General features: G+C 36.3%; 1 protein-coding gene across 4 annotated transcripts in view; it reads right to left on the reverse strand.

Annotated features, from left to right (window-relative positions):
- The window catches only part of PUM3 (pumilio RNA binding family member 3), a 42,991-nt gene that overhangs the window by 9,829 nt on the left and 19,954 nt on the right, over positions 1-13,208 (reverse strand). For all 4 annotated transcript variants that reach the window (XM_070480413.1, XM_070480415.1, XM_070480414.1 and 1 more), the window contains 3 exons: positions 11,397-11,495; positions 10,241-10,294; positions 6,523-6,603 (listed from right to left, as the gene is read on the reverse strand). In XM_070480413.1, the coding sequence (XP_070336514.1) occupies positions 6,523-6,603; positions 10,241-10,294; positions 11,397-11,495 (234 nt within the window). The remainder of the gene's footprint in view (positions 1-6,522; positions 6,604-10,240; positions 10,295-11,396; positions 11,496-13,208) is intronic.

Consider the following 13,208-nt stretch of genomic DNA (forward strand, 5'->3'; position numbering starts at 1 on the left):
TTTAGTGCCACAAATATGGGCTACCTTTAATGTGGTTTTTTCAATTTCAAGTTTAACTAAGTCATAAAGGAAAACAAATGCTTTAATCAGTTGAAGGAAGAGACTGAGAATTATATGTAGCTTAAGTGAATTTCTACAATCATTAAAAAACCTCCATAACTTTGCTGTCTTTAAAAAACCCTCTGGGGTATTATACCTTTAAAACACTTTATTTTTTGAAGGGAAAAAACCAAAAAGGGAAGGGGGGGAATGCTGTGAAGAATTATCAATGGCTGCTTATTTGATTAGCTATTTTCTCTTGGCATAGGAAGAAAAGGGGGGTGGCATGAAGCCAGCATGTATTCTTCAATGCACTTGGCCTTCTCTATAGGTTCTACACTTAAGGGCTAGTGCAGTGTATTTAGGTCAGGCAGAAATGGTTTCACTTTAACAAGATGCATATAAAACCCATGAAAAACTACTACTCAAGGACTAGCCCCCAAATTCACTGAAATTTAACTACATTTCAGTTTGCAATTAAGGAATTTAGTATCTACACTCAGGTTGGTCTGTTTCTTGAAATAGTGTCATGTTTATAGACTAACAATCCTAAGAAACTAAAAAATGTTTACTTAAAAATGTGGTGTCATTTAATTCTCCCCCAACTCCTACTATCTTAGGAAAAAAAAAACAACAGTCTGAGCGACGCTGTATTATGGAGTACTAATTCATTTCTATTTAACCTGGGGTACACAAAGGAGAGAAATTTCTAGATGATCACTTGGAGAACACTGAGTGTCAGAACACATAGACAGGACAAGGGAGCTATATAGCGCAGCTGATTTATGTTGAATTTGGTCTTTGGGTTCAAGTTGTGTGACTTTTGGAAAAACCTTAAACCTCCCTACACATCAATTCCCTTCTCTGTGCAAAAGGAAATTGATGTACCTGCCCAACCTGTGGGCCACTAGCAGGAGTAAATCAAAAAATTCACTCTGCAAACTGGGAAATGCTATACTGTCATTTTATTCATATGAAAAACTCCTCTTAATGTACAGCATCTTTAACTATGGAGATTAAATAAAGCTGATGGAGTCATGAATCTGACATCCTCAAAAGAGAACTCCAACAACAAAGGTTCAAATGTACAGGTTTTCAATTCATTTTCCCTCTGACTTAGAGAAAATAAAAACAATTTTAATTGTTGTAACTTCTCTCCCTTATTTGCTTTACTCTAAAGCAGGTATGCCCAAAGAAAGGCAATGCCAAAGAATGTTCAAACTACCACACAATTGCACGTATCTCACACACTAGCAAAGTAATGTGCAAAATTTTCCAAGCGAGCCTTCAACTTTATGTGAACCGAGAACTTCCAGATGTTAAAGCTGGATTTAGAAAAGGCAGAGTTCAAATTGTCAATATCCATTGGATCACAGAAAAAGCAAGGGAGTTCCAGAAAAATATCGACTTCTGCTTTATTGACTACGCCAAAGCCTTTGTGTGGATCACAACAAATTGTGGAAAATTCTTAAGAGATGGGAATACCAGAGCACCTCCCTCCCTCCTGAGAAAACTGTATGCAGGTCAAGAATCAACAGTTAGAACTGGACATGGAACAACTGGTTGGTTCCAAATTGGGAAAGGAGTATATCAAGGCTGTATACTGTCACCCTGTTTATTTAATTTATATGCAGAGTACATCACGCGAAATGCTGGGCTGGATGAAGCACAAGCTGGAATCAAAATTGCCGGGAGAAATATCAATAACCTTGAATAGGCAGATGATACCTCCCTATGGCAGAAAGCAAAGAGAACTCAAGAGCCTTCTGATGAAAGTGAAAGAGGAGAGAACTCAACATTCAGAAAACTAAGATCATGGCATCCGGTCCCATCACTTCATGGCAAACAGATGGGGAAACAATGGAAACAGTGACAGACTTTATTTTCTTGGGGTCCAAAATCACTGCAGATGTTGACTGTAGCCATGAAATTAAAAGACACTTGCTCCTTGGAAGAAAAGTTATAACCAACCTAGATGGCATATTAAAAAGCAGAGACATTTCTTTGCTGACAAAGGTCTGCCCGGTCAAAGCTATGGCTTTTCCAGTAGTCATGTATGGATGTGAGAGTTGGACCATAAAGAAAGCTGAGCACCAAAGAATTGATGCTTTTGAACTGTGGTGTTGCAGAAGACCCTTGAGAGTCCCTAGGACTGCAAGGAGATCAAACCAGTCTCCTAAAGGAAATCAGTCCTGAATATTCTTTGGAAGGACTGATGCTGAAGCTGAAGCTCCAATACTCTGGCTACCTGATGTGAAGAACTGACTCACTGAAAAAGACCCTGATGTTGGCAAAGAGAGAAGGCAGGAGGAAAAGAGGACAACAGAGGATAAGATGGTTCAATGGTATCACTGACTCGATGGACACGAGTTTGAGCAAGCTCTGGGAGTTGGTGATGGACAGGGAGGCCTGGCATGCTGCAGTCCATGGGGTTGCAAAGAGTCAGAAACAACTGAGGGACTGAACTGAAGTGCAAGAAGGTATGTACACAGAAGAAAAGTGAAGGAAGAACAAAAGAACTCCCTTGTGAAAACCTGTGGCCATTCTGACCTTATGATGGACCCTTGTCAGATTCGTTGGCATTCCTGTTTTGCCACCCTCTTTTAAGAAGGAAAGGTAAAACTCAAAATGAAAGGTACACACTGGAAGCAGGGTTAGAGCACATACGGATTTTCAGTGGAAGAAAGAAATGCAAAATGCCCATCCACACCCATCCATGGTGCACATTCCTCCGTGGGAGCTAGTATGTGGAACAAAAAGAAATGCTCTTTAAGAAACCTTAAAGAGCTAAAATCTAGCGGATAGGCAAGAAAATACAATAAAAAGTTAAAACTAAAAATAATGGATTTAAATAACGAATAAAAACAGAAATGTAAAAAGAAAGATCACTGGCAGCGATTGAGTATTTTGTGTAAAAAATATGGTGATTTATCCAAAAGTCCAACTTTGGGGCTGTCTTCAAAAACTTGGGATGTGGTTATTAAAAGTACAGTTTTGATTTTGTCAGATGGAAAAGCTATGGACACTGGTGGCAGAACAATGTGAATATACTTAATATCACTTAACTGTACACTTAAAAATGGTTAAGATGGGAAATTTTCTCACAATTAGAAAGAAAAACAAGTTGGAAGACCTATCACCATGGGGCTCACATTCCCAGAGATGGGAGCTGGGGGTGGCTATCTCCTTGGACAAGGCACCGACACTCCCCCCCCTTTCTTCACAGCGCCCCCACCACCCCTCCAACTTGACCTGCCTCACTCATTTACCTGCATGGTCAATGAATGTTTCTGAGTGTGTAAGCCCTGGGTGAGACCACAACTAACTGCTAAATGAACAGATGGCAAAGACAAAAACCTGTAAGGGTTGAGAGGATGTGGACAGCAGGTCCAGCTGGGAGATCAGAGAACACTATGTGGAGATTAAACTGGAGCTTGGTTTTAAAGAGAAAAGGAGGAGTGCTGTTAGGCTACAATGTCAACCTGACATTTCAGGAAAACCAGTTATTCTGAATAGAGTGCTTAGCAACACTAAGCTCTCTTGGCTATTTTTACAAGCACTGCATAATGCAACAGGTTCTGCAGTGGCTGGGCGGGAAACGCAGACACACGACTCTTCATAAACATATGGGCAGCATATCTGGCAACCCTCAGCTCTGCTAAGTAAATGCCTCAGAGAAACGAGTAGACATGCAAGAATAATTATAGAACTGTTTGGAACAGCAAAAAATAATAACAGTGTTTAAAGTTTTAAACACTATAAACCACCTAAATGTCCATCAACAGAAAAATGGAAAAATCAACTGTGGTGTATTCATATAGTAGAAAATTATTCAGCATTGAAAAACGAATGGTTTAGAACAGTTGTGGGTAAACCATGGCCTGTGCTTCCTGTGAGTTAAGGATATATATTTTTGAACATTTTAATGAGCTGTTTTAAAAAAAAAAAAAGCAAACAAGAATATGCTACAGAGACCAGATATAGCCCACAAATCCTAAAATAATTACTATCTGGCCATTTACTAAAAAAGCTGTCGACCCTGATTATGCGTTACAAATACAATGCCAAAGGAAAGAGCAAGTTGCAGGAGAAAGCACACATCTCTTACATAGAATATGTAAACATGTAAATACTGTAAACATTTACATATAGCAAAAGGATAAGGGAATGCATGCAAATAATAAGTACCAATCCATCAGAACAAATATGAGAGGATGGGAAGGGGGTGTGTGTGTCTCTCTCTGTGTGTGTGTGTGTGTGTGTGTGTGTGTGTGTGTGTGTGTACATATATAAAGGACACAAGGGTCTTGAACTTCAACTCTATTTGGCAAGTTTTACTTCTGCATGCCCAATCAGTCGGGAGGCTGGGTGTTCACTGATATTATTCTTTATACTTAACTGTACAGCATCTTAGAGATAATACATTTAAAAGTATGCATCAATATTTATTCACTCTCAAAGAGCAACTGGTTGGTGTACTTACTTCCTTTCGAGAGACTCACTGCTCTCAAAGCAGCTGCACCACACCAACAATTCCAGGATTGGATTTTTAAGTCTGCTTATTTTGGAAAGCAAAGTAGGTGGGAAACAGTCAGTATCCATTTCGAAAGGTGAGGGCTCAGCTGACCAGGCTGTGATTTCAACCTGACATTTCAGGAGTCTGGTTACCCTAAACAGAATGCTTAGCAACACTAAGCTTTCCTGGGTATTGTTAAAAAGCACTGCATAACTGCCACAGGTTTTGTGGTGTCTGGGTGGGGAAAATGCAAGCACAATTAGCATTCCAGAATTTTATCGCTAGCTACAGAGTTTAATGATACACAGAAACCCAGTGAGCATTTGTCAGCCAGAGGCAGGACATCAGCAAATGAGGCCATTTTCAGGGTAAGCTGCCCTAAGTATGAGAAAGTCATTAGGAATGTGGGTTAAACAGTTGTGGGAATCAAGCTGATAAGCACAAGGAATTAAAACTGTTTCAAAAGCAACTGTAAGTGGGATAAATCTTTGGAAAAAAATTATAAACTAGCAGACAATCGTGGCAAATTCTGAAGGAAGTTGGGTTTCTCTTAAAATCCATTTGGAACAGTTATGCAAATTTCAGTTGTCATGAAAATATTAAACAAAAGCAAGTGTTCAATAGCCCAGTCTGTTTCCATTTTCATGAAACAACTTTATTCATTAGCCAATCTATGGCCTCACATTTCTGTCACTGGAATGAAAAACAAGCATTATTGATTGGAGTCAAAAGGGTAATAAAGTCACAAGGAATGTGTCAAAATACTCAGTTAGTGACATGAAAGTCTTGCCAGCTTGTTTCTTCCCACAATCCTATTCCAGAGAAAGTCATCACAATCTTAACACAGTCAAGGGAAAAGCTGGAAAATGACAGCAAGGGCATGAGAAATTCACACACTGGAACATACAGCAGGCTTCTAAGAAAACAAATCTCCTGCCCCTTCACTAGTTAGGATATTCTCCCTAGTCACCCAGCTCTACTGGCCAGACAGGACTGAGAGGCCTTGGCACCACCACAGCCAACAGGGCAATCCTCTTCCTGAACATTCAAATGCTGTGCCCTGCAGACAGTGTGGAAGCAGCTTCTGTCACTACGATGTCTGCAACGACCTCATCCATGTCTAACACCCTTCAGAGGAACAATTGGTGTCTATACAGATTATGTGGTTTTAAAAACATTTCCAGGCTTGGTTGCTGCTACCCATGTTGCAGTTTCTTATCCCTTCCCCTACAACCTGTATCACACGCCCAATACCACTTGTCCACTAGAAATAAAGGAAGGAAAAATAAAAGCAGATCACAGGATCAGAAGTCAGAAAAGTGGGCAGTAATTAAGAACAAAGAAAGTTATTTCATAATGCAGTTTCTACTTTGGTGCAGTTTTTTTTTTTTTAAGAGAATATTCAGTTTTTCAGAGGGCAAACTTAGTCAAGACAATGTATTGATAAGGCAGCACAGATTATTGATAAGCTGTGCAGAGGTAGTTTCTCCAAAGGGAGAGAGAAAACGGTCGTGGATATCTTCTGCCTGGGGGGACATAAGTTCCTGAATAACTGAAGAATTACTATGTAAATAAATTTCTGATCAAATCTAAACACTGCATTGCTGATTTTTCATTTACTATGGGGTTGGCCAAAAAGTTCATTAGAGTTTTTCCGTAATATTGTATGGAAAAACCAAACGAACTTTTTGGCCAACCCAAAATCCTATGGTCTAAAAAGTCATGCTATCCTAATTTAAGCAGTCTTTTTACACATGTTTAAAGCAATATTAACTACTAATATCAAGTAACAAGATTATAGTTTGTACAGGAATAAAGCAACCCCCCAAATTAGGCTTAATTATGGCAACTAATAAATAACAAATTGACAGAAAGCACACTTTATACATCTATGTTGAAATCAAACTCAAATGTTTAAAAATGTTATATCCATTTAACTTAAATTCAAGACCATGCAAATTACTTACTGATATGATTATCTGTTTCACAAGCTTTGTATCATCAATACAATCAAAGGCCGCCAGTAAAACCAAGTGGGAATATTGGCCCTGCAGGAATTAAAAACCAGTAAAGGTTAAAAGATACACAGATTCTCCCTTTTCTTTCACCCATGGAGTTACTTTATTAAGGTTATCAACCTGACAACTTATCCAGCATAATAGAAATGGGATAGATAAAAGTCACTCAAAGAAACGTGCTCTCTTATCAGGACCTAGTTAATTACATTCTAGGTTGAGTAACAAAAAGAAAGAAACAGATGTGCACATTCTTCAATATCAAATAGCTGAGACTCATTTTTGAAACTAACCAGATGTCTCTCAAAAACAGGTATCCTGTTAATGAATAGCTACTTTAAAATTAAATTCAAAAGAAAATTACAGTCAAAGTGGGAGGAAAAAAAGGACTATAAAATAATACGTTAAACTATGTATAGCATTTCAATCATGAAAATAAAAATATATAAACTTAGGTGTAATAAAATAATATATAAGATATACATAATACACACACAAGAAATCCTGGAAGGAAAAACACTGTCACCTTTGGGTTGAAGAATTACAAATGATTTTTCAGTTTCTTTTGAAAAATTACACAATTGCTTTAAAATAATCTTATATAATTAAAATAGAAACACCAGAAAAAACTAGAAGAATATACTTATATACTGCGTATGATAAGATAAAGTGAATTGCTTTTAAAAATTACAGCAGCATGGGCTATATAAATATACATTTGGACATTCACAATTGTCACTCTTTAAATAACAGAATTATTTTCATAATAATGACAGTGTTCCAAAGGTATATAAAGAATTTCTACTTTATGTTGAAGAAGAGTTTTCAAAGCTGGTGGCATATTTCTTTTCTATCCCAGATGATGATATAAATCTTTTTTTTTTAAACTCTAGAGGTATTTGACTTTTGCTACCAACCAATGGGTTTCCCGGGTGGCTCAGCTGGTAAAGAATCCACCTGCAATCAATACTCATTCAGAGCCATATCTGACAAATATGGCAGGAATAGCATCTCAATCAGAAACAGACTGGAGAAAAATAACAAAGGTCTAACATCTTTACTATACATATAAGATCAACAATCAACTAAAAGGGGGCTAAGAACATGAAGAATCAGTCCACAAAGTACAAATGGCTTTAAGTATATGAAATAATGCTCATAAATTAGGGACAATACTTAAAACAAAATACCATTTGCTACCTAGCTTATACACAACAGTGAAAGCCCTTGATAATACACTAATTTGGCAAAGGTCTGGGGAGAAACAGGCACACTTTTATGTTGCTAAGGAGAATGTAAAGTGGTTCAACCTCTTTAAGGGCAACTGACAGTAGACTAAAAATTTAAAAGGCACGTACCTTCTGATCTAGCAATTCTAGTTCTAGGCAGGTATCTTACAGACATGCTTCCACATATGAGCAAAGGCTATGCCCTGGAGAATTATTTGAAATAAAAAACTAGAAACTACCCAAATGTCCAATAGTAGGGACTGGTTAAATGAACTATGGAAGTTATATAATATAAAGTCAGTAACAAGAAAGAGGTAGAGAGAGAGATATATATAGAAATAAAATGATCCCTGAGATGAATTAAGTGAAGGAAACAAAATAGAGAACACTGTGCTTACAGCATACAACCACTGGTTTTCTGGTTCTTTAAGTCCCATACACAGAAGTGTGCCCAAGTGCAAAATATCACTGGGTGAATACAGAAGATGCAACAGAATTTAAGTGAGAAATAGAAAATTCTACAATTATAGCTGTAAGTTTTACGACACTTCCTCAGCAACTGACAGAAGTAGACAGTGATAAATAAGTCAGTAAAAACATCCATGATCTGAAAACACTACCAATCATTTTCATCTAACTGACATTTATAGAGGACTACAGCCACACATTCTTTTTAAGACATTAAGCTAGACCATACGCTGCGCAATAAAATAAGTCATAAATTTTAAAAGACTGAAAAAATACAGAGTATGTTCTAATATATGGAAATTAAACACTTCCAAATAACCCAGAGACCAAACCCATGGACAGTATTAGTTTATCTCACCCTCTTAGAAGCAAGTCCTTAAGATAAAACAGGCACTGCATTGCTAATTTGTTAACTTTGCAATGCCTTGTGGGGATTTGGTTCTCCAAAGTAAAATTATTGTTGATATAACAAAATTGGAAAACAATCTAACTTTATTACTGAAGACTGTCTTTTACTATTAATATCTTTCATAACTTTTTCTTTTGATATCATTTTATTTTTAAATTTTTATTTTATATTGGAGTACAATCGATTTACGATGTTGTGTTAGTTTTAGCCATAGAGCAAAGTGATTCAGTTATATGTAAATAGAGTTCTCTGTGCTACACAGTAGACCCTTGTCGATTATTCACTCTCTGTATAGTAGTGTGTATATGTTAATCCCAAACTCCTAATTTATCCACCCCCCCAAATAAGGGAACTTGCCAGTAACATTCTGTTTTTATTCATTTCTAAATCAAAATAATCAAATAAAAATGCTATACAAGGGAGGGGGGATCAGGATGGGGAACACATGTAAATCCATGGCTGATTCATGTCAATGTATGGCAAAAACCACTACCACTGCAATATTGTAAAGTAATTAGCCTCCAACTAATAAAAATGAATGGAAAAAAAGAAAAAATGCTATACAAAAAGATTTAATGATGAATTATGAATCATAAAAATTTCTCATACTTTGAAAACATCTCACTAAAGAATCTCTTATTCCATTTTGTTCCAAGCAAGTTGGCTGCCTTCTACGTGGTTTTATACTAACTCTCTTCCTAGTCTAGAACCCTACAGAAGATGACAGGTATGTATATAATCTCAGAGATCTAATTTATCTGAGTTTGAATTATCATTTACTATATCAAGTATTCACTAGATGCCAATAGTGCTTATTGGAATTTTTTACAGGGAAGAGTTGCTGATATCACTCATTTTTAGTTCACCTGCAGATTAGAAGCTATAAAACATAATATATAAAATAATTCAAAAATTGAAAACTAATGCTTATTACTACATATATTTTAGAATTACTATGGAAAATGATTTAGTTTATTTAAGTATAGAGATATTATTTTTTGAGGTAATTATTTCCTCAAAAGAAACACATTTTATATCCTCTAATTTCATTTGAAAAGCTGTTAAAACATCTCCAAAAGATTTCAATGAATTATAAAACTTAGAACTAAAATTTTCTTTGACCACACTAAAGATTTAACTGAAAAAAAGAGACAAGTTTCACTTTGTTACGTTTTTGAATAAAATTTTCTTTGACCACACTAATGATTTAATTGAAGAGAAAAGAGAGACAAGTTTCACTTTCTGTTATGTTTTTGATGATAATGAAAACGGGTAACAAGTTTCTGAAGTGCAGTTTCCCAGAGACTAAATATTAAGGTCTTCAAAATTATCTAATAAAAATGGAAAATTGCCAAAGTACAATGTCAAATGAAAAACAAACTATTTTGTGTAAATTTAATAATATGTAAAAATACATGTATAGGCATATATTTAGATTTAAATGAAATGAAATAACAAGTAATTTTCTTGATAACTTTCTAAATTTTTCTAATTTCCTATAACAGATACAAATGCATTTTACTATTAAAAAGTATTAAAAGAAATAGGCAGTTTTTATACTTACATTAGCCACCTTTTCAACATAAGTCTTCATTGTTTTCACAATCACTTTTCTGTCCTTAAAAAAGAAAAATTGTCTCAATGAACTTACAGTTACAGATTTAGTTACAGAATAACTATAGCTTAAGGTATTTCATAGTTAGAAATTTTATACAATCCTAAACTCCCACTGGAGTGGCATACTTTTCATTAGTGAAAACAGTTATTTAGCCAGAACAAAAAAATACAATATACTATAAGGATTCCTCTCAGAGCTACTATAATCTTAGACTTCTTTGCGACATTCCATTGAGACATAAATATGGAACCATGAAATTATCAGCTGCAAGGCAAGCCTGGTGAAACTACCTTCCTTTATACTAAAAACTGAGATCCCTCTTCCAATATCTGAGCTGTCTTCAAGTGCATAAAAGTCAAGCATACAGGTGGCAATCAATACATTATTTACTGAACAGAGATTACATTTGTATTAAAAACTGGACAAAGTACAACTGTCCTTTAAAGGAGAATTATACCAATTAAGGGAATGAGGATCATTTCTATTAAGCTTCTATAATTAATATGGATCTGTAGCATTTCCCTCAAAGTACTTAAGACCCAGAGGAGCAATGTACGGCTGCACATTTTCTTTTCTTTCCTCTTCCTTCCCAGCACGAAGATCATTAACTGAGGAATCAAAGAAACTGACAGATATCAACACTTTTAAAAACCCGAACATAAACACTGTCTGGGCTTCCCTGATGGCTCAGTGGTAAAGAAACTGCCTGCAATGCAGGAGACACCGATTCAATCCCTGGTTGGGAAGATCCCCTGGAGAAAGAAATGGCAACTCACTCCAGTATTCTTGCCTAGAGAATCCTATAGACAGACAAGCCTGGCGGGCTATAATCCATCGGGTCACAAAAGAATTGGATGCGACTCAGCAATTAAACCACAAATACAGTGTTTATTTGCTTGACAGATCCCTTCCCATACAATGACTAACACAAGGTTTTCAAACTTGAAGACTCCAGCAGAGAAGAAATAAGAGGCTCAAAGAGGAGCCAGTTTCTGTGAGGCCTTGAGGTTCAACTTTGCAAAGATAATGCTGTGCACAACAGGGCAAGACCCCAAGGAGACTGAGAATGTCCAAGCAGAGGCAGCTCCTGACCGGCCCTCACCTTGGGCGTGCCGTGCCAGAGGCAGTGCATGGCCACTCTGGCGCCATCGTGTGTGTGTGCCAGGTACAACACCGCTTCTCGGACGGCTTCAATCATTTCCTGGGGAATAAATGCAGTCAGGGCTTTGGTTTACTCTTTCCTTTTGCTTTTTCACAATCTGTCCAGTAAGGAGCAGTAATGCACAGAGAATGAAAGGCAGAGAGTACAGGTAGAAAACAACTTAATGTTTAATTTTGTAGACAGGCATGCATACATACAACCACTTCCTAGAAACATTCTTTTTCTATCAAGAGCAGTAAATGTTGCCCACAGGCAATTTCTATTAAAATACCTGAGCTTCATCAGAGTCTATTCAGAAAAGTATGTATACAGTGGACCCCTGAGTGTGATGTGAACCAGAAAGGTTCACTTACACATGAATTTTTTTCACTAATATGTACTACAGCGCTATACCATCTGCAGTTGGATAAATCCCCGTCCCTGATGGGGTAGGGATGATTACAGGTGGGTTTTTGACTGAGGACAGGAGTGTCAGTACCCCTAACTCCCATACTGTTCAAGCGTTAACTGAAAAAATATAGTATATTCTCAATGACTTTTCAAGAAAAAAGAAATCTAAGAACTGGCTGTGGTATAAGAAGAGAGCTTTTAACTTAAAAGGCCAGATAAAATAAATAAAACGTTCTTCCAAAAAAGTCATATATAATGAGCAGAAAGCCAAAATAATAATTTTGTCTGAAAACGTTTTTCTTTTAGTTTATCAATGGATCACCTCTGGAAATCACGTTAATAATTCACCATCAAGACACTTAAGTAACATTTCTCTTAAGAAAAATTAATCTCTATACTGACATTTAGACTAGGCCTTCACTTACCTTTTAGTAAAACCCAGTCATTAAAGTATTATGAGGTAATTTTAGCTATTTTTAGTCTTTATTCTCTGTTTTCAATGTATATATATATTTTGTAATTATATTTGGAAGACAAGCATATAGGACAGGATGAGTTCTGCCAGCTAAAAGCTGCAGGGCCAGTTTAGTCCATTCCTAATTTTAAAAATTTATATTAAATAAACACAAAGTCTCCTGCCAGGAAGGAGAAAAGTAGCCCATTTTTATCAATAAGGAACAAAAAATTCCACCCTTAACTATCTTACAACCCTTTTCAAGAGTACAGCTTTCAGCTTACATATCTAAACTTACAAATCTCTTCAAAGCCATCCAGTTGGGGAGTTACATGTATATTCCAATCATGCTTCTTTCATCTCCAAAGTTTTTTTTTAAAGTCTCTCTATTGAAAATGCCGCAGGGGCCACAAAGATTTGTCTGTTTACTTTATATTCACACTAAGTTCCCAAATATTTTCTGGCTATTACTAAAAAATATTCAACACTAAAGACTTTATGGAATATATTAAAATGATCATTTTCTCAGTTCTGAAAATAAAGTCCTGCCTCAGAAAATCCAGAACTGTGAGATACTGGGCAGGAAAGACGCGCGATCCTCCCAAAGAGAAGCAGCAGCTGCTACGAAATACGTGCTTAGATAGGTGGCTACACTTGGAAAACTATTTTGCATGTCAATTTTGAGAGGGTCAAAATTCCTATGAATGTTCAATCTGGCATATTTGTAAAAAAAAAATGTGAATCTCATTATTTGGTTATTGCTTATTATTAGAATGAGAACAAATGGACAATGAATTCACAGTATGATGAAGCAAGCAAAATTCAAGGGACTAAATGAACTCTCATCTATACTCCCATCATTGACTTGAAGGGCAGTGCAATTTACCTTCACTGTCATATAAGGTCCA

The sequence above is a fragment of the Odocoileus virginianus genome, chromosome 18 (genome assembly GCF_023699985.2).
Source record: "Odocoileus virginianus isolate 20LAN1187 ecotype Illinois chromosome 18, Ovbor_1.2, whole genome shotgun sequence".
NCBI lineage: Eukaryota > Metazoa > Chordata > Mammalia > Artiodactyla > Cervidae > Odocoileus > Odocoileus virginianus.